This window comes from Trachurus trachurus (genome assembly GCF_905171665.1).
Source record: "Trachurus trachurus genome assembly, chromosome: 3".
NCBI lineage: Eukaryota > Metazoa > Chordata > Actinopteri > Carangiformes > Carangidae > Trachurus > Trachurus trachurus.
The window spans coordinates 16,176,654-16,201,553 of NC_139893.1; the positions used below are offsets into that span (position 1 = coordinate 16,176,654).

A 24,900-nucleotide genomic window follows, 5' to 3' on the forward strand; every position below is an offset into this window, starting at 1 on the left:
CAGCTTCTTAGGTGAAATATGAGTCATTTCATAAATGTTTATTGTAAACCACCATGGTGGTACAGCTAGTCAAACAATGGCTGACAGGTGTGGGGATGGTTGTTACACCTTTTACGTTTGTTGTTTTATTACTCTAAGTGTCATTAAGCGTCACCATCTTTCCTGGAATTGCATGATCTGCTTCTGACCTCCTGCTGAAGGTTTCCATTCATACATGTTCAGCATTCACTGGTATTATCCAGAAGATGTTCTTAAAGACAGCTTTCTAATGTTAGGATCCACACCACTGTCACTGTTCTTCATTTAGCCGTCAGTGATTAATTATTTTTGTTCATACTGAACCATAGGAAGATGCTTTAGTGTGGGAACATGCACAATAAACTTACATAGATGCGTGTGTTTTTTGGTTTGGGGTTTGGTCTCAGTTTTAGTTTTTAATATCACTGTTGCAATTTACCCCAGGTTGTGTTGTGTTACAGTACAACCTACCCTGGTAGTGGGGTAGGTTGTAACAGTGGCACTCCTTGCATTTGACATCAAATAGTTAAGTCTGTGATATACTTTGAGAAGTTTAGGGCATTGCTATTTGTAGAGGACACATGAGGGTAGCCTACTCTGTGTCAAAAGTTGAGAGCCCTATGTATGAACACTCTGCAAGTTATGGGAGCTGAGAACCATCCCCGGTCTCCCCTACAAGTGAGACCAAAACACAAAAAATATTGGCACAAATCCACATTATGTATTTGCCGCGTGTGTGGTGTCAGATGGGCACCTGAAGCTGCAGGAGAGTCTAGCATCTATTTGAGCCCTCTCAGATTTCCTCTAAGTACTCCATTCCCAGAACACACTTGTTGATAAATTTAGTCCAAAACATTCACAGTGTGTTAAACAAGCACCAGCTATACTCACTCAAACAGTCATACAGATTTAAAACTCAGAGGACACATCCAGAACCATGCAGAAGTGATTTTGCACTCACTTGAAGAGGTGTCATCTAAATTAGTAGAGCAGGACCATCGGAGTTTGATGAGCACTCAGCATCTGTCCAGTTTTTATAAAATATTGTAAAACAGGTTTGTTTTTTTTGCACAAATTGAATATCTCACTGAACAGACCTGCTCCTTTTTCAAACTTCACATTGTGCTTTTTCATTATTATTATTTTTCACATCATTTTTCTGCTTGGACCAGTCACAGGGATTCCTCCAGAGATCTGGAAATGCTCTGAGATTGTCCGCAACTAACTTCTCTGCAGAGTTGGTGAATCATGGAACATGGAGCCATGACCCTCTTGGAGGAGCAGGAGTTTGACTTCAGCAGCCACAGTGACGACGACAGCCCCACCGACAGCTGGTCCCTGGTAATAAAACAAAAATAATGCATGAACTCAGAAACAAAAGATCTCATTCAGCAGATTGCTATGGATTTGGATTTAAAATCAGGACAGTAGGTGATCAGTTCAAAGTAATTGTTGGTTGTTGTTTTTTTCATTTTTTTCCTCATCCAATCCATTATTATTGATTAGATCAGAAAAGGTCCCTAAGCACAATTACTGCCTGTGTGTTAATGGTTTGTTGAGCAGACATGGTTGGCTATTAGGAGAAGACTGCACTAATATTTAACAGCAAAACACAATTTAAAAGTTTATCACCAAAGACTGCAACAGTGAGATGTGTGTGTATGTGTGTGTGTGTTTCTCTTATGCAGCCTGAAATTTTAGTGTGGGTACAGTATGGTCATCGAGAGCGTGTGGGCTTTTGTCTGTGTGCAGTACAACCATGTGCAAGACCAAGAGCTCAAATAACCACACCTGACCTCAAGCCCACACAGGTACTTATAAAGACATATTACACCACAGTTAGTGAAGCTATTACATAATCGTCCCACTGCCATGCTGGGTGGATCTGTCTCCACATTTTCTGCTTCTCCCTTAGAACATAATCTGCTTTAGGTTAAACTTTAACCAGTAAACAAAGTGAATTGCTCAGATTATTTTGTCATTATAGACGCCCTGTGAAGGTGTGTCAGTCTGTTTGTTCTAGTGGTACACAGAGGCCTTAAGTCTTTATGAAGGGTAGGGTAGGAATACATTATTTGTTTAGGCCTAATCAGTTTAATCAATGAATGGCTTCAAAACTGAAAATATCCGCAGGTCAAATCAGTAAAACACTGATATACTGATATTTGTTGGGAGAGAAGTTAGTGTTAGTCTAATTGCATTATTTTTCATGCTCTGATTAGACTGATGCATGTTTACATTCAGCCACAAGTGTGAAAGAGGATGCCTATATGTCTATATGCACTGTGTAAACAAAATGACGCTAATAAACAACTACTCCACATTAGGATTTGTCACATCTATCCTCTTGACAGCAAGTGAAAGTGATAGGCACACTGAGTGTGAGTTTTCACTAAGCAGGTTAAGAGGTGTACGGAAGTGAAAATGTGCCCTTTTTAGGATCAATTTGTGAAACTAAATGAAAGATAATTATGTTTCCATTAGTAATCAACCCAAAGTCAGATATTTGTTCCAGTTTCTGTTAGACATGTTGCCACCACAAATCCTATTGAATTGGTGGTAGTAGTAAAAAAGCTTTATTCAGCCATGTCTGGCCCTGGAAACCAAACTAATCAGATTTTGCTAAAGCCATGGATCATGTCTGCCAAGACTCCACATTGGGGGCGGGTTTAAGAGTTCATTGAGTGATGCGTGCCTCACACAGCCTTCTGATTGGCTCACGCAGCCCATCCCCCAGGAGACACCCCTGTCTCCGAGGTGATGAAATGAATGCATTCATGACCTCAGTGAGAGTTCCTAGGAGAGATCAGGCTACCCCTGTCTCAGCAAACCACCTCCTTCCTCCCCCTCTCACGTGTTTGACATGAGGTAACACTGCAGAACCAAAGCAGCAGCAATCAGCCAGCACCCACCCATAACATACACATAAAAAAAGCAGAGGTATGTATATGTATACATGCTTGTGCTGAGGGCAAAGATTAACACAGCCACACCATATAAACAAACAAAGCAGATGGCCACACATAGATCTTGTGTTGGTGTTATGCTGCTGTTTACTGTAATTCAAAGACACACAATCAATGTGACGCACTAAGTATTAAAAAAAAAAGGCTCAACCCAGGCAGGAAGATGTTTAGCACACAGCATGTGTTATTATTATTATTATTATTATTTTGTCTTTGGATTACTGTCTAAAGTAATATGTTTTTACAAATTTTCAGTACAATGTAATGGAGGATTTTCTGAGTTACAGTAATAAACCAACTAGCCACCTAGTCTACACTAAAAAAAAGTTCATTTTGTTCCACCATAAATCTCAGTAATTCACACATTGCACTGAAGTAAACTAGTTCTTCTCCTCTGTCTCACCTCTACAACTTGTTTTCTCGGTCATGCCTCCACATTCACAAAAACATTAACATTCTGCAAATTTTCTCCCCAGCCTACTCCTCTGTCCCCATAGGCTGTCTCTTTCTGTGTGTGTGTGTCCCACCTCTCCCCTGCCTCCCCTGATGAATGGCTCACTTCTTAGAAAAACCCAACACGTGTTTCCTTGTTCCCGCTCCGGCTGGCTGGTGTTGATAATGTGTGTGTGTGTGTGTGTGTGTGTGTGTATGTGTGTATGTGTGTATGTGTGTATGTGTGTATGTGTGTGTTTAGTTCAGCTACGCGGTTGCGCAGCACAAGTTTTTTTGTACTGTGTGTTCTGATGGGCAGCTCAAATTGAACCAGAGAGGAACTGTATCACATGTCGGGACTGGAGTCTTATGCACACACACATACACACACTCAGACTGCACACACATACACACAGACAGACGCACACGCACGCAACGGCAAAACAGATTCTCTCTGGGCCATCATTCCTCGAGAGATCTTGCATCTACAAGTCTTTCGATGGATGTGCACATGTTGAAACATCAGTTACGTGTGTGTGTGTGTGTGTGTGTGTGTGTGTGTGTGTGTGTGTGTGTGTGTGTGTGTGTGTGTGTGTGTGTGTGTGTGTGTGTGTTGACTAACCACTCTACACACTAGAATAACAAGCAGGAACAGTTGGATGTGGTGGTGTAACTTTCTGTCTGGTTCTCAGAATCACTGAACGAAACCCATGAGAGCCAAGTCAGAGAATAGGAACACCTTATGTAACCTATAATCTGATTACAGAAGTCAGGAATGTACTATTAAGATAAACAGTTAAAAGTTGAAAAAGGAGGATAACTGAATATAACTCTGTGGAGACTTGGTTTGAAGCCATGCATTATATACAGATTACATGAATACACAATAAACAGCAGTCATCATTATCAAGATCATGAAACCAAACATCTTGATAAAAAAGGATGTTGTGCGGTCTGTGTGTATTTGCATATACATTTGTGCAGGTCTAAACATGTCTGACAGTTGATACAACTGATTTGATTGATCTACAGTTTCCACCAGACTCCGCTTTTCTGTTTACTCAACCTATGTCCTTGTATCTCTGTCACTTTCTCTCATAAACATATATTTTTATTATCGCTCTTTCATCAGTGTGACAGTACCTGGTTTCTTTCCAAAGGGCACGTACAAGCCGTGCCATGCCAGGGCCATTTGACATGTTATACATATTGTACCTCAGGAAGCAATAAAAACACAGATGATGTACAACAGGGCAGTGAAAGAGAAAGATGATGCTGCACGTGTTGGTTTATTAGCAACAACTAAATCCTTCTCCTCAGGCTTCTATCTGTCTCTAAACCATAGATTTGTAGATTTGTAGCCTCTCGACATAATGAGGCATGATGAGTGAACATGCATACTGTATGAAAAGTCATATGTATTTATGTGCTTCAAGGAAAAGCTTTGTCTCATTGAGATGAGTGATAACACTCAGATCTATCTTTTCATTATGAATCTGAAGCCAGCAGCCGGTAGCTCATGCCCTTTTGCACTTTGTTTATTGTTAACAGAATGAGATGGAGCAGATATCTCCATCTGATATCTTGTTGCTTCCTCCTTTCTCTTTAAGCCAGTTGGCTCATGGCTGTTGCTTCATATCAACTATTACATTTTGAGAACTGAGACACAGTTGGTACATTGCGCAAATACAGATGCCTCAGAGCTGCCTGAATGTCACTGCTATTCTTATCCCCACTTGCCTCCTCTCACAAATAGAAATCTCAAGATATAGCAAACTGAGATGGTGTGTAACCTTGGTTAATTTACTTTCACGTGTTGTTTACTTTCTTTTTATGGTTGAAATGGGTATGGATACAGACTGGAGTTTCACAGCATTAACATTAAGGAGAATGTGATGCATTAAACATGACAGTGGAGAACATATTCTCACACTCATAAATGGTAATAATTTGTGCAAACGTACTTTTATAATCCTGTTTTGATTCTCCTCATGTTGAGCAGTGCCATTAGAAAATAGAGAAAAACAATATATCGGGTAGTTCCTTATGATTTGGACAACTTGCTGGCCCCAGTTTTAATCTCCCCCCTCTATGAACCACATCCTTCATTTGAATATAAAAAAAAGGAAATGGGGAATTAAATAAAGCAAAACAAGTGTTCAAAATAACACAAGATGAAATAAATAAAAATATATTAATTCATTCAGTTATTACGCTGACTAGATATAGATTATACAGTACTGTATATACATCTTACAGATTTATAAACATGTATTTATACATTTAATATATTTATATTTCTACATTTGCCCTAACTGTGCCCTAAATTACTGTGTAATTTGTGTACACAGTTTAACAGTTTAAGACCAAAGCAAGTCATTAATACATCAGATCATAAGCGCATAAGTCATCCGTGTTTATAATAGGGGAGGCCGAGGATGGTTGTAACAAAGGGATGGTTGTAACAGCATCACTTTCACCAATAAGAGATAACATTAGAGTTATGTGATCAATATCATGCACCCACTCACTCCCTGACATTGCATGTGAATTTGCATGGCTGTATCAATAAGTGTGTAGGTTTAACAGCCAAAAAACACTTTTTTAGGTCAAAAACTAGCAACTAGCAAGCCTAAATTCTGACTAGTATCGATACTGTTGAAGTTTGAATTAGGTAACTTGTATAAGATGAAAGAGCAGGTTCTTAGGTAAAATATGAGTAATTTCATCAATGTTTATTGTAAACCACCATGGTGGTACAGCTAGTCAAACAATGGCTGACAGGTGTGGGGATGGTTGTTACACCTTTTACCTTTGTTGTTTTATTACTCTGAGTGTCATTAAGCGTCACCATCTTTCCTGGAATTGTATGATCTGCTTCTGACCTCCTGCTGAAGGTTTCCATTCATTCATGTTCAGCATTCACTGGTATTATCAGAAGATGTTCTTAAAGACAGCTTTCTAATGTTAGGATCCACACCACTGTCACTGTTCTTCACTTAGCTGTCATACTGACCCATAGGAAGATGCTTTAGTGTTGGAACATGCACAACAAACTTATATAGATGCATGTGTTTTTGGTTTGGTCTCAGTTTTTTCGTTTTTAATCTCACTGTTACAATTTACCCCAGGCTGTGGTATGGTAGTGGGGTAGGTTGTAACAGTGGCACTCCTTGCATTTGACATCAAATAGTAAATTATGTGATATACTTTGAGAAGTTTAGGGCATTGCTATTTGTAGAGGACAAATGAGGGTAGTCTGTGTCATAATGTGAGAGCCCTACCATGAACACTCTGCAAGCTATGGGAGCTGAGACAAAAAGTGTTACAACCATCCCCAGTCTCCCCTATATCATGCAGGCACCAGGAGGTTAGAGGGCAACAGTGGACTGGAGGAATAGGTCTGTTAAACTGAGAGCAAGGGCTCAGGCCCAGGACTGATAAAAAATAAGTCATTCATTAACCTTGATTCCTCATTAGACAGGCCATCGGTTCAATTAATAGAGTGTAAGTTTGAGTGGGAAATTCAGATATGAAAAAATATTAGAGTTTAAGAGGGAACATTTCAGTCAACATTATGTGACGTCACGGGCGGCTCAGCCAATCGGAGCGCCGTGTGTTTGCAGTCCCCGTGGCGGAGGGAGGAATATTTTAACTGCGGTTTAAATAGCGAAGCAGCTCAGAGCGGACAATCCAAGATCAGATGTTAGTAAAAGCGTCGCGAGGCTCTTTCTGTCTGTTTTTTAATGTTTGTCACAGCATGTGATCTGAGGACTGACACTTAACGGGGACTAAAACTGCACAGGACGTTTGCTGGTACATTTTTGAATGGCAGAAATTTCCCCGAGCGAGAAGAGACGTCAATAAATAATGTAAGTGAAATACAGAATCGCAACCATTTGATATAAATCTACTGTCAGGACAAATGGAAAGATTGAAGTAACCTGTAAAGCCTAATATTTGCTGTGTATATGAAGTGGGTCATGTGTGTTGTGGTGGTGTTTGTGTTGTCGCTGTTTGAATGGAGGCAGAGCTCCACTGCAGAGCCTCACCCCGTGTGCAGATGTTTACATGTCGCCTCATAGGCCACACAAGATACTACTACTATCAGCCTCATATTGATGCAGCTTCTGGTTTATTTCTCCATATTCATCATAGCTTTTGTGAATTTGATAACCAATTGTATTTTCGTATGTTTCTTTTTTCAGAGAAAGAGGAAGAGAAGGTCAAATTTTAAATTATATATCCTATCATAAAGAAAAGAGTAAACATCTCTCTTTATATTTATTTGCATTTAGTTGTATGGCATTTACTGGAGTGTGAGACTGCAGCCCCAGTCATTTTAAATTGATTTAATTGGATAATCCCTTACACATCATCATCTGTCTGCAAATCCCTCAGCCTCTGCCTCTCCTGGTGGAGTCACTGTCTCTGCTATAGTGTCAAGTTAAACACTGACTAACTTTAAACAAAGAAGACTGTGTGGGGATTGGATGATACACACTGAGCATGGAGCTCTGACCCACTGTTGTTGTTCACTATAGCATCAGAACAAACAGCAGTTATTTAGAAGTTTCCTTTACTGTCTTGTTCTTTCTTTAGTAGAAACAATGCAGCAAGTCCACTGAATGACCCTATGAGTTGATTGGTTATTACATAATGGACGAGCACTGTGATTGGCTAGTCAGCAAAGTCCAGGAAGAGTATGTTGTGTGTGTAAGTTGGTGTGTGTGTGTGTGTGTGTGTGTGTGTGTGTGTGTGTGTGTGTGTGTGTGTGTGTGTGTGTGTGTGTGTGTGTGTGTGTGTGTGAGAGAGAGAGAGAGAGAGAGAGAGAGAGAAAGAGAAATGGGTGGCTGCACGTGGCCGACAGTGCAGTTCTGCGGTATGCACAGCACAGACTGCATGTGGCATATGTGTATTAGACATAGAAAACAAATAAATAAGGGAACGAGATTGGGACAGAGCAGTTAAATAGTTATATAATCACTGAAAAACAATCTCAGCTCCAGTTCTTCAGCAAGAAGTCACACAGGAGATTAAAGTTTCAGGTTGCACAAATGACAAAAAAAAATTACCCAAAATAAAATGGGATAGATTTTAGCTTCCTGAAATAAAAGTCCCAGCTTTGCTTGGTAATCCACAGACCTCACTCAATAAACTGTATGCAAGAATAGACATCTTTAATGAAGGGACATTTTTTGTCATTTGGATGATCTTAACCTGTTAAAATAGAGTCTTTTTCCACGTGCATTATGTACATGTGATAATTCTGAATTTAACAACCCTCAGTGTAATAGGAATGGTTTTACAGTAGGTACCATGAGTCTTCAGTGAGTCTTCAGTAACAGTGTTGTGTTGTGTTCTTACAGTATAGCAGGCTGGTCAGGACATGCCTGTGATGTTTATCTCATCATGTTCTGTAGCTCTTGTGTGTACAAACAATATTATGCTGGGTCAATAGCACGCTCAGTCTGTGATTCACAGTAACTGATGTGTGTTCACAAATTGTGCTCATAAGAGTGTTCTTACGTGGTCTGCCAAAATATTAGACCATCTGTCCTGGAGGAATGCGGTAATTTAGTTTGTGTGTGTCTGTGTGTGTGTGGGAGACAGAGAGAGAGAGAGAGAGAGAGAGAGAGAGAGAGAGAGAGAGAGAGAGAGAGAGAGAGAGAGCAAGAGATAGAAGAGGAGATAGAAGAGGAGATAGAAGATGCCAGTATCTGAGTCAGCATGCAGGTGGCAGGTGTAGATTTCAAGGGTCACTTCATCACAGAGACAAAACACTGGTTTCTTTCTTTCTTTCTTTCTTTCTTTCTTTCTTTCTTTCTTTCTTTCTTTCTTTCTTTCTTTCTTTCTTTCTTTCTTTCTTTCTTTCTTTCTTTCTTTCTTTCCTGTTGTTTCATCCTTCTCCTAAGCCTAAGCAACACTTTAAATAATTGGGCTTGATCAGGCACAGACTTGAGCCCGTTGCATTGCGCAATACACATAAAGTGGCTTGTTTATGAAATTACTATCATTAGTTCTCACCGATGTCATAAGTAGTTACTCACACAAATCATAGCTCATCATAGCTGCAGGGCCAGTAACTGGTGTATTGCATACAACAGACACCAGGCACAGAGCTTGTAAATAGTCCCCTCGTCTTTTTTTATTTTCCAAACTTGTTGGAAAGCATGCAATATCAGTTTATCTATCAATAAAGGATCAATGTTGCTATTCATTTTTCTTGGACACAAAATGTTTTGGGGTTTTTTCACACTTTTCTCTCCCTCTCCTTCTGTTGAATGCCCTTCCCTGTGTGTGTCTCCCTCCAGGCCGTGTTTGGCTTCCTAAACAGAGAGTATTAGAGGCTGTGAATCAGAGACTGTCACTGCACCACATGGCTAATCTCGTCCCTGGTCGAGTGTGTTGGCAACACAGAGAGGGAACTCGCTTTTGTGTTTCCATTATGGTGTTTGATTTCGAAACACAGACAAAAATATGTATACATTTTAAGGAAAAGCAGAATGTTTTGGATCCAGGAACCCACACACCAATCACTCCCACGAACACAACCCACACTCAGCTGCAGCACCAGGAATAGAGAAGGGGATGTGAAAACTACCTTTGTGTTTGGTTTCAGCAACCTGCCTAACATGTGTGATTGAAGAGTAGAAACTGGACTCAGTGGATCAATAATATGTTTTAATGTGACAGGATGACGTGGTGGCCCTGTGGTCCAATGTTTGGTGTCAAAGTGTGATGCTTTATGTTCGTGACCACAGCAGAAACAGAGAAATATAAGAAAAGAAAGCAATAATAATTGTCATCTTCCTTCTCTTTCTTTTTTATCTGTCTCCAGTTACAGACCATGAACTATGTGGGTCAGTTGGCAGGCCAGGTGTTTGTGCAGGTCAAGGAGCTGTACAGAGGACTCAACCCTGCAACGCTGTCTGGATGTATAGACGTCATCGTGGTGCGGCAGCCTGATGGCTCCCTGCAGTGCTCCCCCTTCCACGTCCGCTTCGGCAAGATGGGAGTTCTGCGGTCACGTGAGAAAGTGGTGAGATTAGAGTGATCCCTCCTTCACTCACACTTAGACCTAGCATTGTAGATTATAAAATGTAGTATTGAGTAATATAAGTATGGGGGAACAGCAAATAGCACTGTTAGTACTAATATAACACTGTGCACTTCAGGTTGCATGCGTTTCTGCACCTGAAGCAGGTGATCAACAGAACTGGAAGAGGTCTTTATCTGTTAAATGAGATGAATGTTTATTCACTAAATCAAAAGCTACTGAATATGTGTTGACATCAAATTTCACAATGTAGGTTGTTGAAAAAAGGGCTAATGAGGTGTAATCCATTCTGTCCTGCAGGTGGACATAGAGATCAATGGAGAGTCGGTTAGTTTGCACATGAAGCTGGGGGAGAATGGAGAGGCCTTCTTCGTCAGAGAGACAGAGAACATGCTGGTGAGTAATTATTGACAGAGTCTGTAAACATGCACAAAGGCAGGACAGGACATAACCTACTCATGAAGGTGAAAGTCTTAGCTGAACTATAGGCCATGTTTAATTTGGACTCATTTAAGTGTTGCTTTGAGGTAGATCTACTGTAACAGGTTTCACCACCCTTCTAATGGATCCACTAACATAACATGTACCATTGTTAGTTTAATTGCTTGATTGACAGTTTCAATGCCCAGACACACCTAGTGGAAGCAGAACTGTGCTGATTTTCTCCTGTAGTCTGAAATACAGCATGAGACCTGAGCAGGTTTGCCAGACAGCTACAGGAACTGTGACACATTTCATATAATTTAACCTGGAAAGCTTCCACAAGCTTGAAAGTATCTGTTTTAAGTGTGTCCTCCTGGCCCTGCTTTGGTGTGAGAGTGTTTATGTACAGTGTGAAGGCAGAAGATGAAATATTAAGCAGCTGTTGACATTGTTTGAGGATAAATTTTACGACCTTAGAAATGTTGTCAGGGCACAATTTTTAACTTTAAAATATAACCGCAAGGTGCTTGCTACAGTATTTTATGTGTGCGTGCTTGTATTGAATTGTGACGGAGTGCCAGATGGCATTCAGGTGCACTGTGGAAAATACAAAGCTACAAGCAATGGTGATTTTAGAACCACCTTAAAATTGTCAGTGTGAAAAGCCCCGCAGTGAACCAGACCTTACCTAAGCCTTTTCTATTGAAACACTGCAGTGCAAGTGCTTGTTTAGCTCCATTTAACAGCTGCATTGAACTTCCAGCAAGGATAAGCAATAAGACAAGGCAAATGATCACAAGTTAGTTAAGTATAAGAAATTTACAGAAGGTAGGAAGAGAGACAAACATGGATGACCTTACCAGTCCAAATGACATTTGGTCAAATGATGTGTGTCTATTTTAAATGGAAAACAAACTCGCATAACAATCTGCTGATCTGATCTACACTGTTTGTACAAAAGCAGATGAAGACTTTAGCGTCTGAAACATAAGCTGAAGAACAACATGGAATAAGAGCCTCTGCCAACCTTGTGGCAACCCTTAAGTTTCCTGTGAGTAAAACAACAGAAAGCAAACGTATTTGGAAGTGCAGTATGTACTGCATAAATAACAGAAAATAATCCAGCGTGAGAACATTTTTCCAGTTTCCAGTTAAAACAAATGATTCTGGAAGGTGATGAACGAGGGATACATGGGAAGGGGAAGGAGGGGAACGTTTACATATTTTAATGGCCCGCCAAAAAATTCAAACAAACAGAGATCTATTTATCTAGTCTGACCATATTTGTTATACAGTCATGGGTCTTGTGCCACATCCTCTCCTTGACATAACTGCCCCGTCACAGAGTGGAAAAGCACACGGCTATTTATAGCTCGGCCAAATTCACCTTCTGCTACAGTCGCTTGAACGCAGCCTGCTGTCAGACACTGGCCGTCACTGATATGTGTACAGTCCACACAGACCGGAAGACAGCCGTCACATTGTCATACTGATAGAGTCAGAGAGGAGCAGAGCAAACAGGATGAGCCAGAGTCCTGCTGAAGTCGACACACACATGATCCATCCACCATAAGTGTCTTTGCTACAGTAAAAACGATCAACAACATTTTCAAGGAACTGTTTGGCACTCAGCCCAGTAATCTGTGCCTCGCGGGCCCAGCTGCTTTTTACCCTTTGTTGCTCAGGCTGTAATGTGAAATGGAAGGACGTGTTGGGGCCTGTGTGTCGGCAAATAGATCCTGCATGTGAAACATAAACCAACATTAACCATCATGTTCCAACAGGAATTACTGTAATCTGTAGTTTACATTTAACCAACTTTCCTTTCACTGTGTGATGGATCATATGGATTTAGATTGCTGAGTGAGATGTTTCTCTTCAGCAACTTTGATAGTTTCAAGTATGACATCACATTGTCTGCAGCAGAGCTGAAAACAGTCCATCTGAATGTATTATTTTGGTTCTGTGTGCGGACTAACAGAGGAGAAGGGATGTCACACACTCGTAGCCTTAGATGCAAAATGATTTAATAGGATCGTATAAGCAAAACCAATGTTTCGACCATGAGAAGATGGTTCAGTGTGCGGAAAATCTCATGCACAGACATGGCATTTGTAGCCTTAGGAGAGAGGCTTGTGGTAATAGACTGAGGAAGAGAAAAACATGTGAATTAATCAAAAGTGGTTTTGGCATCAATGTTTTCAATGAGGTTGAAGCTGAGAGCAGATCAGCTGTCACCTGACATCGTGCACATTCTGAGCCCTCTCTCCTTTTTTCTCACCCATAAAATGAATTGGGCTGTGTTGCGACACGTGCACTGCAGAGCATGTGTCAGTCTGCGTTGTTGGGATCATCTCTTTATCTTACTCACTTATCTCTGCGTGTCTGTCTCTCTCTTCCTGTTATAATCACTGTGCTGAGACTCTGATGAGAAAATCTGTGTGATTTTGCTAATCTGAGCTCAAACCCAAATTCCCACCAGATTATTTAGATCCATAGTAGAAAAACATTTTGTTTTATAAATCAGTAAACATTTCTGCTCATCATCTTTTTTTAATACTGATATTTTACAGGAAGTGGTTCCATCCTACCTGGCCACATCTCCCATCATGTCAACAGGGGCGGAGTTAATGGAGTCTCAGCTGGGCAGGGGCAGCTCTCGTCACCATGGTAGGTTCTAATAAAAAAACTAAGTAAAAGAATAAAATTGTGAAAAATGTGCATTTCCTTTTTTGTTTTACAGTAAAACTAATCTCTTGCAAATTGTCTGGCATCACATAGACACCATCCCATGCGGCTCACTTCCTGTCCAGAGCCTGGGACCTCAGCAAAATGATGGAGCAATAACCAAGAAGAGGAGGAAGAGGAGAAGGAAGACACGGCCAGAGGGAGGAGGAGGAAGGAGAGAGGAGAGCGGGGAAGAGTTTTCGGAGGATGAGGACATGTTTACTATTGACTTGAGCTCGGATGAAGAGAGAGAGGGCGACGACAGCAGGTGTGTGTCTGTGTCTCTGTCTGTGTGCACAAGAAAATGTGTGATTGTGTGACTGAGGCTTTCCAGTTATGGCAAATTCTAAAATCCCTAATATTTCCAGGATTTCAGAGCCAAAAGATTATACATTTCCAAGCCCCATGAGGTGCTTTTTTTGTGTTGCTTCATTTTGTTAGCGTGTGTGTGTGTGTGTGTGTGTATGTGTCAGAGAGAGAACGGGAGTTAGTTGTTGTCCAGTGTAAGTCATTCTCTTCCATCGCAGTGGTAAACAACATTCGTCAGCAGTCACAATGTGAAGCTGATGCACCAGTGCCAATAACTGTCTAATTAAGTTAAGTGGAGAGACTGTGTGTCAGTGTGTGTGTGTTTCATGCGTAAACAAATGTGTAAGTGGTTGTTCTAAAAAAAAAAAAAGCTTGTCCATTTGCACCGCCCAAACCAGAAGAAGGGGAATACAAACAGAGTCCTGTAGACTGAGGACATTCTGTTAATGCTCACATTGGAAAATGTCCATATTCAGCTGTTCCAGCTCTGTGGCTCTATGGACGGCGGTGTCGACCAGTGTAATCCAGACTTAAATGCCTGAACAACAACTGAATGGATTGCCATGACGATTTTTACAAACATCAGGCCAGGCCCCACCCTCAGATCTCTTAGCCTTGTTAGGATCTGTGCTTTAATTTGAATCAGTAGGTTGGGGTGAAAGTCGTTGAGTTAAATCATTTTTTGTTTAAAAGTCAAAATGTGTGCAAACCAGTTGGAGAGAGACGGGAAATGGGGAGACAGAGAGAGGGGGAATGACATGCAGCAATAGGGCTACAGGGTGGAATCGAACTGGGGCCGCTGCAGTGAGGACTATAATAGCCTCTGTATATGGGGCGCTTGTTCAACCCACTGAGCTATACGACACCCTTTACGGTTTTAATTTAAGTGAAAAGCAACGAACAACCCATTGAGAATAAATCAGTCCTTACTCTGGCAGACAGATTTGTGCTCATGAGAACAAACAGTTTTAGGGCCTTTAAACCAATCGTATTATGATTTCATGTTGCCACTGCATCACTTCAGTAAAGTCATTTCAGCAAAAACATCTAAAAGAGTGATGAATTTGTGTGAGTCTGCGTGTGTGTGCATGCTTATCTGCATGAATCCCAGTGAGAATCCATGAGCATGGTGGGAGGCAAAAGATTGTAGACCCTAAAAGACTTGAAGGAATGTCTGCTTTATGTCCTGTGTTATACTGAGGGGAAAATATGTTATGCTGGTTCTTGACCAGTACAGTCAAACAAAGACACAAACAGGTTACTAATGCTGTTTCAGGACATTTTATGAGTTTAAATAAACCACATGTGTTACTTTATATGGACTTGTAGAGGCACTGTGTAGTCATAAAGTATGGTGTGTGAATAATATTGTTCGTGTGTACATGCCTGACATCTCCCTACATGTGTCTGTTTGTGATTAGACCCGTGTTTGGGGATCTGGGGTCATCAGCCATTTCCCACACACACCCTGGCACTGATTGGAACCGTTCAAAGAGGTATTCTTCAGAAACAAACACACAGAAACACACACACAATGATAAATTAATTAAATTAAATTAATTGAATTGTCTGTTGAGCTCTTTTTCAACTCTCTTTATTTCTTATTTATTCTGTTCACATTGTACGATGTATTTAACCATTCTCTGTCCTCACAATGATGATAATCATAATTTGCTGTCTCTCTTCACTGCTCCGTGTCCTCTTTCTATGTTTTTTCCTGTCTTTCTGTGTCTATCTTTGTTCCTGTAGTAATGTGATTAAGGACACTCTCTCCATCCCTCCACCTTGTGGTCTGTCCATCTCTTGTCCTCAGCAGACATCTCACTTCTCTGCCCTTGTTACTAGGTATCTCCTTCAGTTTTACCTTCATGAAATGCAGGCAATGAATGAATGAATGAATGAATTCATGCGGTAAACAGATACAGAGGGAATCGGGGCAATTATGATTTCTGCTTTGTTTTATTCTTTATTTTTGTATTTTTAAGTAGGCTATAGTAAGCATGACCAAACACTATGGAGCAGAGACTGATCTAAGTCAAGTGTCTGACTATCTCTCTTCCAACAGCCTCGATGATTCAAGGTCATCAACACCAAAGAGCGACTCAGAGCTAAACAGTCAGAATAAAGACAACCCTGAAATGCTGTGGACCTGGGGGGAGCTGCCACAAGCTGCCCAGGTATATCACACACACAAAGAATATGAATAGTTTTTATATAAAATTTTACTGGATACAAATGTTAAGATGAAGAAGATAGTGATCAAAGTGAATGAAGGAATGCCAGAAAGAAACAGAACTTGAGTACAATTTTTTTTTTCTGTCTCTGTATCTCTTCTACAGCCAGCCTTCCTGAGCTCACACAAGCAGCAGGAACTTGCCTCAGCATTGTCCATCCCAGTGTCAGCCAGCACTCACTTTAGAGCCATCAGTGACACTGGATCCTCTTCCCTCAATCCGTACGCCTCACAGCCAGGGGTGAGCAGTGGTCATGGTGCGGACAAGGACTCTGAAGAAGATAAAACTGCTAAGACTGGGGACATGGCTGGAAGAGAGCAAGGTATTACTGTGGAGGACAATTCAGCCTCTAATGTGCAAACCACTCTCTGTTAACCACTGTTAAACTACAGCAGTCGATAAAAGACGAAACCCCTTGAGCCACAGTGAAAAATGTCTGCAACTTGTGAACACCTCAGGCAGCTGTAATGCCTCCTTGACAGACTTTATTGACCCCTAGTGATAATGTTTTGCAACTTCATGTGATGCACAGGTGACTTCTGAATGTCTCAGGTCCATCAGTGGACCATCATTTTTCAGGACAGACTGACTTAAGAGTTGCAGAATCTAATCTGAGAATTTAAACTGTTGTAGCAGGTCACTAAGATTTACTGCTACAAGAATTTAAATTGAGTTTGCTATGATTCATAAACTGACTCTTTGTTATGTCTCTTATCCTTAGACAGACACGTGGAAAGTGTTGGGACATCATGTGCAGAGATAGAGGGTCTAACAGTTTGTTCAGCGTCTCCCAGGATTCTCCTTGATCATCTGGATGAAGGTGAAAATAGAGGAAGTCCTATAAGAAGAACTGATTCACCTTCCAAGAAGAAAGGTATGAATGAAAAGCATCTTTATGCCTTAGTATCACATTGTTTTCTGAAACTGACAAAGTGTGATTTCATCTCATTTAGAAAAGAGAAGCCAGCACCTGGGTGCTGATGGTATGTACCTGGATGACATTACAGAGCTGGAGCCTGAAGTAGCTGCTCTCTATTTCCCTAAAAGGTACCGTTAGAAACATAAGGATGCACAGCACATGATGAACACAAAACGTACTCCACTCAAAGTATACACATTTGGATACACCTGTATAAAGTGCTCACATGGAGTAGGCTAATTCTTGCAGTGCTCACTGTTTCTCTCTCTCTCTCTCTCTCTCTCTCTCTCTCTCTCTCTCTCTCTCTCTCTCTCTCTCTCTCTCTCAGTGATGGAGGCAGCAGTTCAATGAAAGGAGACTCAGAGATGATGATGATGGGAGTACGGAGCGCTAATCAGTCGCCACAGTCAGTGGGCAGCAGTGGGATGGACAGTGGCGTTGACAGTTTGTCTGACCAGTTAGGGGACCTGCCTCATGTCGCCATCTCATTGTGTGGAGGACTAACGGACAACACGGAAATCACAAGGGGTAGGTTAAGGAATGAGGAAAGGAAATGATGTTGACAGATCAATTTTATTTCATCAATTTGCTACACATTTAAAATTATAGTCCATTTCTTAATAATAATACAGTTTTTGGACCAGAGGACCAGAGATAGAATGAAACTATGAAACTACAGTACTGTATAATTTCATGTCTTTTTATCATTTGATGTGTTTTTCATGATACAGAGCAGTTCCAAGAGAGAGCAATTTCCTACCAGCAGTTCTCAGAGAATCCGTCCATTATCGATGACCCTAACCTGGTGGTCAAGATAGGAAACAAGTATGTTATGCAATATTCAGTATCTTACTCTGTTTTGTAGTTTTAAAAGTCTGAACACATTTATCATTAATAATCAGTTAATATTTTGTTTTATCTGCAATGATTTCATGATTTCATGAACACCCTTCAACTTAACTTACAAATATGGGAGTGTGTAAAGTGTGAAGAAGTGCTTATATTGCCCTCTGTCATCTGATACAGGTACTACAACTGGAGCACAGCAGCTCCTGTGATGTTAGCCATGCAGGTCTACCAGAAACCTCTGCCGCAGGTAAGACCACCACAGTGATACATGAACGGAAAGTTATTTTTACTGCATGTTTTCTATTATGATCAGTGACAGGAGAAGTTTCCAGATCTGTATTTATATTAAATTAACCATTAACGTATCAGAAATAAGAACTCATTATGCAACTGAGTGGGCCCTCTCAATTTTATATTGTGTCTTTATATTAGTGGATTACTATTAGTGATGCATTACTATGTACATTTTGGTACATTTTCGGACAGCTTTAGCTTTTGGTCTGAGTGAGACATTGTCTCTAGCCTCTGTTCTTTTCTCCCTGAGCTCCTTGACTGGGTCCAAAATGAAAAATTATCATATCATTTTAAGAGATTATTTGAATGTGATTGTATTGCATTTTGTACAATGGTATTCTGTGTTTTCTAGTGTTCTGCAACCTGCTGCATCACAACCCTTTGTGCACTCCAGAGCATTTTTGCAACAATGCTCCACAGCCCAATGTTTCACTTTGGTTCAGTGTTTTCATTGTCAGCATCCTCTTGTCACTTCATGAAAGTTCAACCAAAGGCAAATAAAAAAAAGTGTGTCCACATTTGTTTCTGGCTCTACCATTTCAGTCATTGTTGGACAGAATATAATAATTTTGGTTCTTTACTTTACCCTGAGCAAACAAAGCCAGTGGTTGATGGACACACATGGGGAAGCTCACAGTGAAATATTGCTTTGAATCAAAATGCTCTTCTAACACTTTAATAATGTCAATGTCTTATCCCCTTCTTATTTTTCCCTTTTATTTACAATTTTTCTTAATCCCACAATCCATCTGATGATTATCTGTGCTAAGTGTTGGTGTTTGAGTTACGTGTTTTCTGTCTTTGGCCTCTTCTCATACTGCCTCCCTGGTCTGTTTGGCTCCAGCCCGTCCCAGCCTGTATGATGCTTTCTGGCTTTGCTTTGAGTGTTGGTCAAAGCATGTCTTTGTCTTTCCCACCATCGTCAGTGTGTCTGACTCTTGTTTGTCCTTGTGGTGCGTCTTGTTCAGAAATCTCTTGCTTTCAGGTTTTACTTTATCTAGTTCCTTTATCTAGTTCCTCTGTGTTTGCATGCCATCATATCCTCTTCTACAACTGCATTATTTTTTTGGCGAGTTAGTTGGAGATCATTGTGATTTGAAATGTGCTGTTTGTTATGGTTGACATTGCATTTTAGATTGCACATTTCTTTGTGCTTCCTCCTGTTCATCTTTTGTTTTTGGATTTGCTTTATTTTGAGTTTTTCCTTCTGTCAGTTTTGAGTTGTATGTGCATGCTTGTCTCCAGGCCTCAGTGGAGAACATCATGAAGGAGAAGATGCCAAAGAAAGGAGGACGTTGGTGGTTCTCGTGGAGGAGCAGGAACAGCGACTCCAAATCAGTGAGTTTACACACTTATGAGTGTATGTGGGCTATTGTGTGTATAGTTTGTGTGTGTTTGATTATGTCAGTTTTGATCTTTGACTTCTCTACACTTCAGGAATCAGTGTCAGAAACAGGAGAGAGCTCCCTCACCATGGCTTCAGTGAACAGGTGACCTCAGACAGCTCCACATTTCTCCCACAGTCACTTCCGTTCTCATCAATTTTAAATAGCTTCATCTCATACCGTATTGATCATCTTTGATGTTTCAGGATGAAGGATGAATCATCCTCCAGTGATGAGGAACACAGATCCTCCAATCAGATGTCCGGGTCCTGCCAATCAGAGCCGCTCATGAGTTCTGGCAATGTCTGCTATAAGAAGACTCTTCGACTGACCTCAGAGCAGCTGGTATGTTGTCCTACAGATAGTTTCAGTGGCCTTAATGGGAAAATTCCACAAATAATAACATACAAACAAGTCGGTTCACGGCAGCTGTGAAGCTTTGTAGTGATATATTACGTATTGCACTACGATAAAGCAAAAATGTGACAACAAACAATGATTGTTTTCCTCGCACCAACTACAATCTGGTCTCTGTGTGAAGTATGTTAGAATAAAAACACAAAGAGAGAAATTTAGGTTAGGTTAGGTTAATTTTATTGGTCTCCACCAGGGAGAAATTTGTCGCGGAGACAGGGAACACGTTGCATACATAAAAAACACATACAGTGCAAAAAGTACATCATTTCTTCTTTGTTTTAATCTGTGTGTGTCTGTGTATTGTGTGTGTTGTGTTTACAGGCCAGTCTGCAGCTGAAAGAGGGCCCTAATGATGTGGTGTTCAGCGTGACCACACAGTATCAGGGCACCTGTCGCTGCCAAGGCACCATCTACCTGTGGAGCTGGGATGACAAGATAATCATCTCTGATATAGATGGAACCATCACCAGGTAAGAGAGGGCAGGTTAGCTGGTTCAGTTTCAGTTGTTCACCACTAGATGTTGTACTTTACCTGTTTAGATTTTTTCCCCCACACATGTTTCTATGTTTGCACCATGTTGTAAACAGGGTGGCCTTCCATGTGTGTGAAATTAGGTCTCACGTAGCTACATCTGCACTGTTGTGTCATGTCATGTTGCCTCTTGTGTGTTGCTGTAGGTCGGACACTCTGGGCCACATCCTGCCCACACTGGGTAAAGACTGGACGCACCAGGGTATCGCCCGGCTTTACCACAGAGTCAGCCTGTGAGTGCTGCTTTACAGTCTGCACACAGTATACAGAGTGCAAGGAAAGCTTTATGGTTTATTTTCGTGTAATGGAAACGTTATTATTAAAAAATAAGCTCTCTCTGTGTCACAGGAATGGATATAAATTCATGTATTGCTCAGCGAGGGCCATCGGCATGGCTGATATGACACGAGGATACCTGCACTGGGTCAATGAGAGGGGAACCATGCTGCCAATGGGACCAGTGCTGCTCAGCCCCAGCAGCCTGTTTTCTGCCTTGCACAGGTCAGACACACGACATATGACACATTACAGGTTGGAGTAAGCAGACTACATAAGAAGCAAAAATAAAACAGAATATTTAGCTGTAGTCAGTAACAGTTTCTTCTCTGTGTGTTACTTATGATTGAAAAGACCAAGCGTTTTGCTGCTGTCATTCAGAATATAAATTGTAGTTGCACAATTTTTCACCCTTTTTTCTTCACTGAACATGACACAAGAACAAATTGGGGGTTGAAATTAAATTTGCATCACTCAGCTGTAGTGTTGCAATGGATGGATCAGAACAAATGAATAGATAACTTGCACACCATCTAAAGAAACAATAAAAAAAAATCAAAATATTTAGATATGATGTGTTCTGTTTTACAGGGAGGTGATTGAGAAGAAACCAGAGAAGTTTAAGATTGAGTGTCTCACAGACATCAAACACCTTTTCTACCCAAACACTGAACCTTTCTACGCTGCTTTTGGCAACAGAGCTACGGTAGGGCAACTAAAAAGACAGAGACACTGGTTTGGCCTTGTAACATTTGCTTTTAGTTGCAATGCTGATCATTTGTGTGCATGTGATTTCAGGATGTGTATTCCTATAAGGAGGTGGGAATTCCTCTGAACAGGATTTTTACTGTCAATCCCAAAGGGGAGCTGGTACAGGAGCACGCCAAAACCAATATCTCTTCGTAAGCCACATTCTTTTGTTTTTCATCCATGCAAACTGACTCTGCACACTTGTGTAGACAGATGTCTGAACATCTGAATTATGGTTATATACAGTACATATCTGTAAATGTCTGTATGTCTCCCTCACAGCTATGGGCGTCTCTGTGATATGGTCGACCACGTCTTCCCAGTCCTAGTAAAAGATGAAGAAGCAGGCTTCCCCTGCTCTGACACTTTCAGTCAGTGCAACTACTGGAGTAAAGAACTTCCTGATGGCAGCAACCAGGAAGAAGAGGAACAAGCCCTTGAGACAAGCTGAGGAAACACCATCAAATCCAGTGGTCGGGGTCGCTGTTAGTCATCGCACAATGCTGTGGTCAGTGTTCTGTAATTCCTTATGAAGCCGGCAGCTCAGATAAGGAAATGAAGATTCAGATTTTTTTGATCAGAGACTTATCCAAGAAATGTGTGGGAAAGACATTTGATGAGTGAATTGAGCTCTGTGGCTCCTTCACACCTCAAAGATGTTACTTATGATAAGTATAGATGAAGGTATTTTCATTATTCCACATTAACAAACCGCTGTGCCATCAGCCAACAGTGAGAGCACAAGCAGCACTGCAAACACAAAGTAGGAAGCCACATTACAGTGAATTTATGGTTGTGTTTAGTATGAAAACAAAAATGAGGAACAAAAATCTGCACTAACAAGGAAAAAGACAGGAAACCTTAAGACGGTTGTGTCAGAAAATGTGTTAACGAAGAAAACAGACAGTTCTGTCTCAGGCTAGACACAGAGTCAAAAAAAGTCACATCAAATGTCTGCAAGTGTACTGACTCACAACACACACGCACACACACCAACATCAGCAAAATTGTGAGGATATCACACAGAAGATGCAAACACTGCAGTCTCTCATTCATCCCACACCATTGAGTATCTACTTAGAAAAGCTGCCACAAAAACATGCACACAGATCCATGTGAATTCATATAATGCTTCTAAAACAGTGGCAAGAAAAACCCTTTGGAATTTCTTAGTTTTCTGCATTAATTGGCTATTCAAGGTGATCCGATCTACATCTAAGTCACAAGTATAAACAAACATGATGTGCTTAACCCATATACCACACAAACAATTATAAGACTGAAATGTTTTTATTGAACATATCCATTAAACATTCACAGTGCAGGTGGAAAAAGTAAGTGAACCCTTGGATTTAATAACTCTTTTAGATGTTGTTTAAAAAGAATTGTGGCATTTTTTAACCATGAAATGGAGTAGAGACTCCTAAAGTTTTATCGGGTTCAGCAGTTACATTACAACACTTTGCACCAGAAACACCAGGTAACATTACAACAAAACATCTGGAACATGCAAACATTTCACGGAGACTGTATCCAGTCATCCTCTGTGCCAAACCTCTTTGCAGACTATCTCCAGCCAACTGTGTGGTGGTTTGACCATACTACTGTGAAAGATGTGGCACTAACACATCCTCCAACAGGTGTACAGTGACTATACTCAAGGTAAATGCAGGACAATGCAACTAACTTCAGTCTGTGTTCTATATGTCTCTTTTTATATTCATGAATGAATTAACTCCAGTGATATGCTAGAATAGGGCATAAATCACTTACAGTGTGTGTTACTCTAATGACTAATGCTGATCAATGCAATTGCCATATAAGCTCATTCAGACTGTGGTCCTATTTTTTGAGTTTTATTATATTTCATGATGTTGTCACTGCACAGATCAATGTACTTTTATGTAGAGCACTAATCTGCCCCAGAGTGGAGAACTAAATGCAGTATATTTCACAAATAGTATATATCACAAAAGCATCTGTTTGTTTTTTTGTTTTTGTTTGTATATATTTCTTTTAATTTATCATACTGTATGTTTATGTTTTCATTCACTGATCAAATAACATTTACTGTAATACATTTATGGAAGATGGTGGCCTGTTCTTTGTTTGTTTGTTTTTTAAACACATTTTGTAATTTAAAACAGGGAAAACCACTGTAAATAATGACTAATGTCAATTATTTTTCACCATATGAAGTGAATTTTAAAAATGCAAACCCCTCTGTTCAAATCTCAAAGTAATTCACCAGATTTTAGTTAGTATTAAAAAACAAACAATGTTTGTACTCTAATATCAATGTGTTGTATATTGAAGTGAAATCAAAACACCAGAAGACTGTTAACCAGACCTCTGATTGATTGTGACTACGTCTGTTATACTGTTCATACATAGGATAGAAATGTTTGCTGGTGTTTGTGATTGACTTTTCCTAAAGGAAAACTGAATGATGTTCACATGGCTTTGAAGAATCCTGTGCCATCTGTATAAGGGGAAAAAATGCATGTTGCTGTAACGTTTAAGTGCATATTACGTGGATGTAATAATGACCGTCTCGTCACCTGATCTTTATAATGTCGTACTGTACATGACTTAAAAAAGATTGAATAATTTGGCTTCCCTATCTCATAATTAGAGGATATTTTCCCACATTTATGATATAGAAACAGTAATTCCTTCGGCATCATGTTGTAATGTGCACCAAAATGTTTTGTTGTAGCCTAATTAATCAGGCCAATAACACTAATCTGTTTGAGTTGTGTGAGGTCGGTGGCACTTGATTTGATAATCATAAAATCCATGTGGTATGTTTTTGTCACCATTAGCCTATACAACAGTTTATTGTAATTTAAGTACAAAGGTCTTTTGTTAGTATGATCTCATTTATGAGGTATGGAAGTCAAAATGGAAGAAGACGATTTTTCTTCCTCATCAATACAATGCTCTTCCCAAATGTTTAGTAGAGTGAATCATCTTTTTGATGATTATCACCTAATTCTTTCTGTGAAAGATCTATTAAAAGTCCAGTTTGCTGTCCTGTGTAAATGGTAATGTTGTAGGCCCTAAGCAGCAGCCTATCAAGCAGTGTGCGGTGCAAGCTATTGTTAACAAAGTAGTTTGAATGAATCTGTGCAATGGACACATTTTTCAATAAACTTTCAAATTTGATTGTTATTTTGTGTTTCATTAATTTGTTTTCTTGTTGTCTCCTTTCGCCTTATAAACCTGAGCAGAAATTACATTTAGAGTATTCTGATGATGGTGTCTCCAGCACCGCATGGTTTTATTTACCAACCAACTTCTTGCCAC

At 40.3% G+C, this 24,900-nt stretch overlaps 1 protein-coding gene across 3 annotated transcripts; it reads left to right on the forward strand.

The window, feature by feature from the left end:
* The first annotated feature begins 893 nt into the window (after positions 1-893).
* On the forward strand, positions 894-24,759 carry lpin1a (lipin 1a). Of its 3 annotated transcripts, none has more exons than XM_084000655.1 (24): positions 894-1,073; positions 1,191-1,359; positions 10,258-10,458; positions 10,777-10,872; positions 13,473-13,569; positions 13,681-13,894; positions 15,357-15,431; positions 15,685-15,780; positions 16,001-16,112; positions 16,275-16,491; positions 16,891-17,043; positions 17,123-17,216; positions 17,417-17,616; positions 17,820-17,913; positions 18,115-18,184; positions 19,477-19,569; positions 19,669-19,721; positions 19,823-19,961; positions 20,355-20,503; positions 20,712-20,798; positions 20,914-21,066; positions 21,433-21,547; positions 21,640-21,743; positions 21,874-24,759. In XM_084000655.1, exons 2-24 carry the CDS (start codon positions 1,267-1,269, stop codon positions 22,040-22,042), a joined length of 2,874 nt encoding a protein of 957 aa, XP_083856781.1. In that variant the 5' UTR covers positions 894-1,073; positions 1,191-1,266; the 3' UTR covers positions 22,043-24,759. The 3 variants fall into 3 exon arrangements, with proteins under 3 accessions (XP_083856781.1, XP_083856782.1, XP_083856783.1); XM_084000656.1 differs by having other exon boundaries at positions 930-1,073; positions 1,255-1,359; XM_084000657.1 differs by lacking the exons at positions 894-1,073; positions 1,191-1,359 and adding an exon at positions 7,104-7,288.
* The last annotated feature ends 141 nt before the right edge of the window (positions 24,760-24,900 follow it).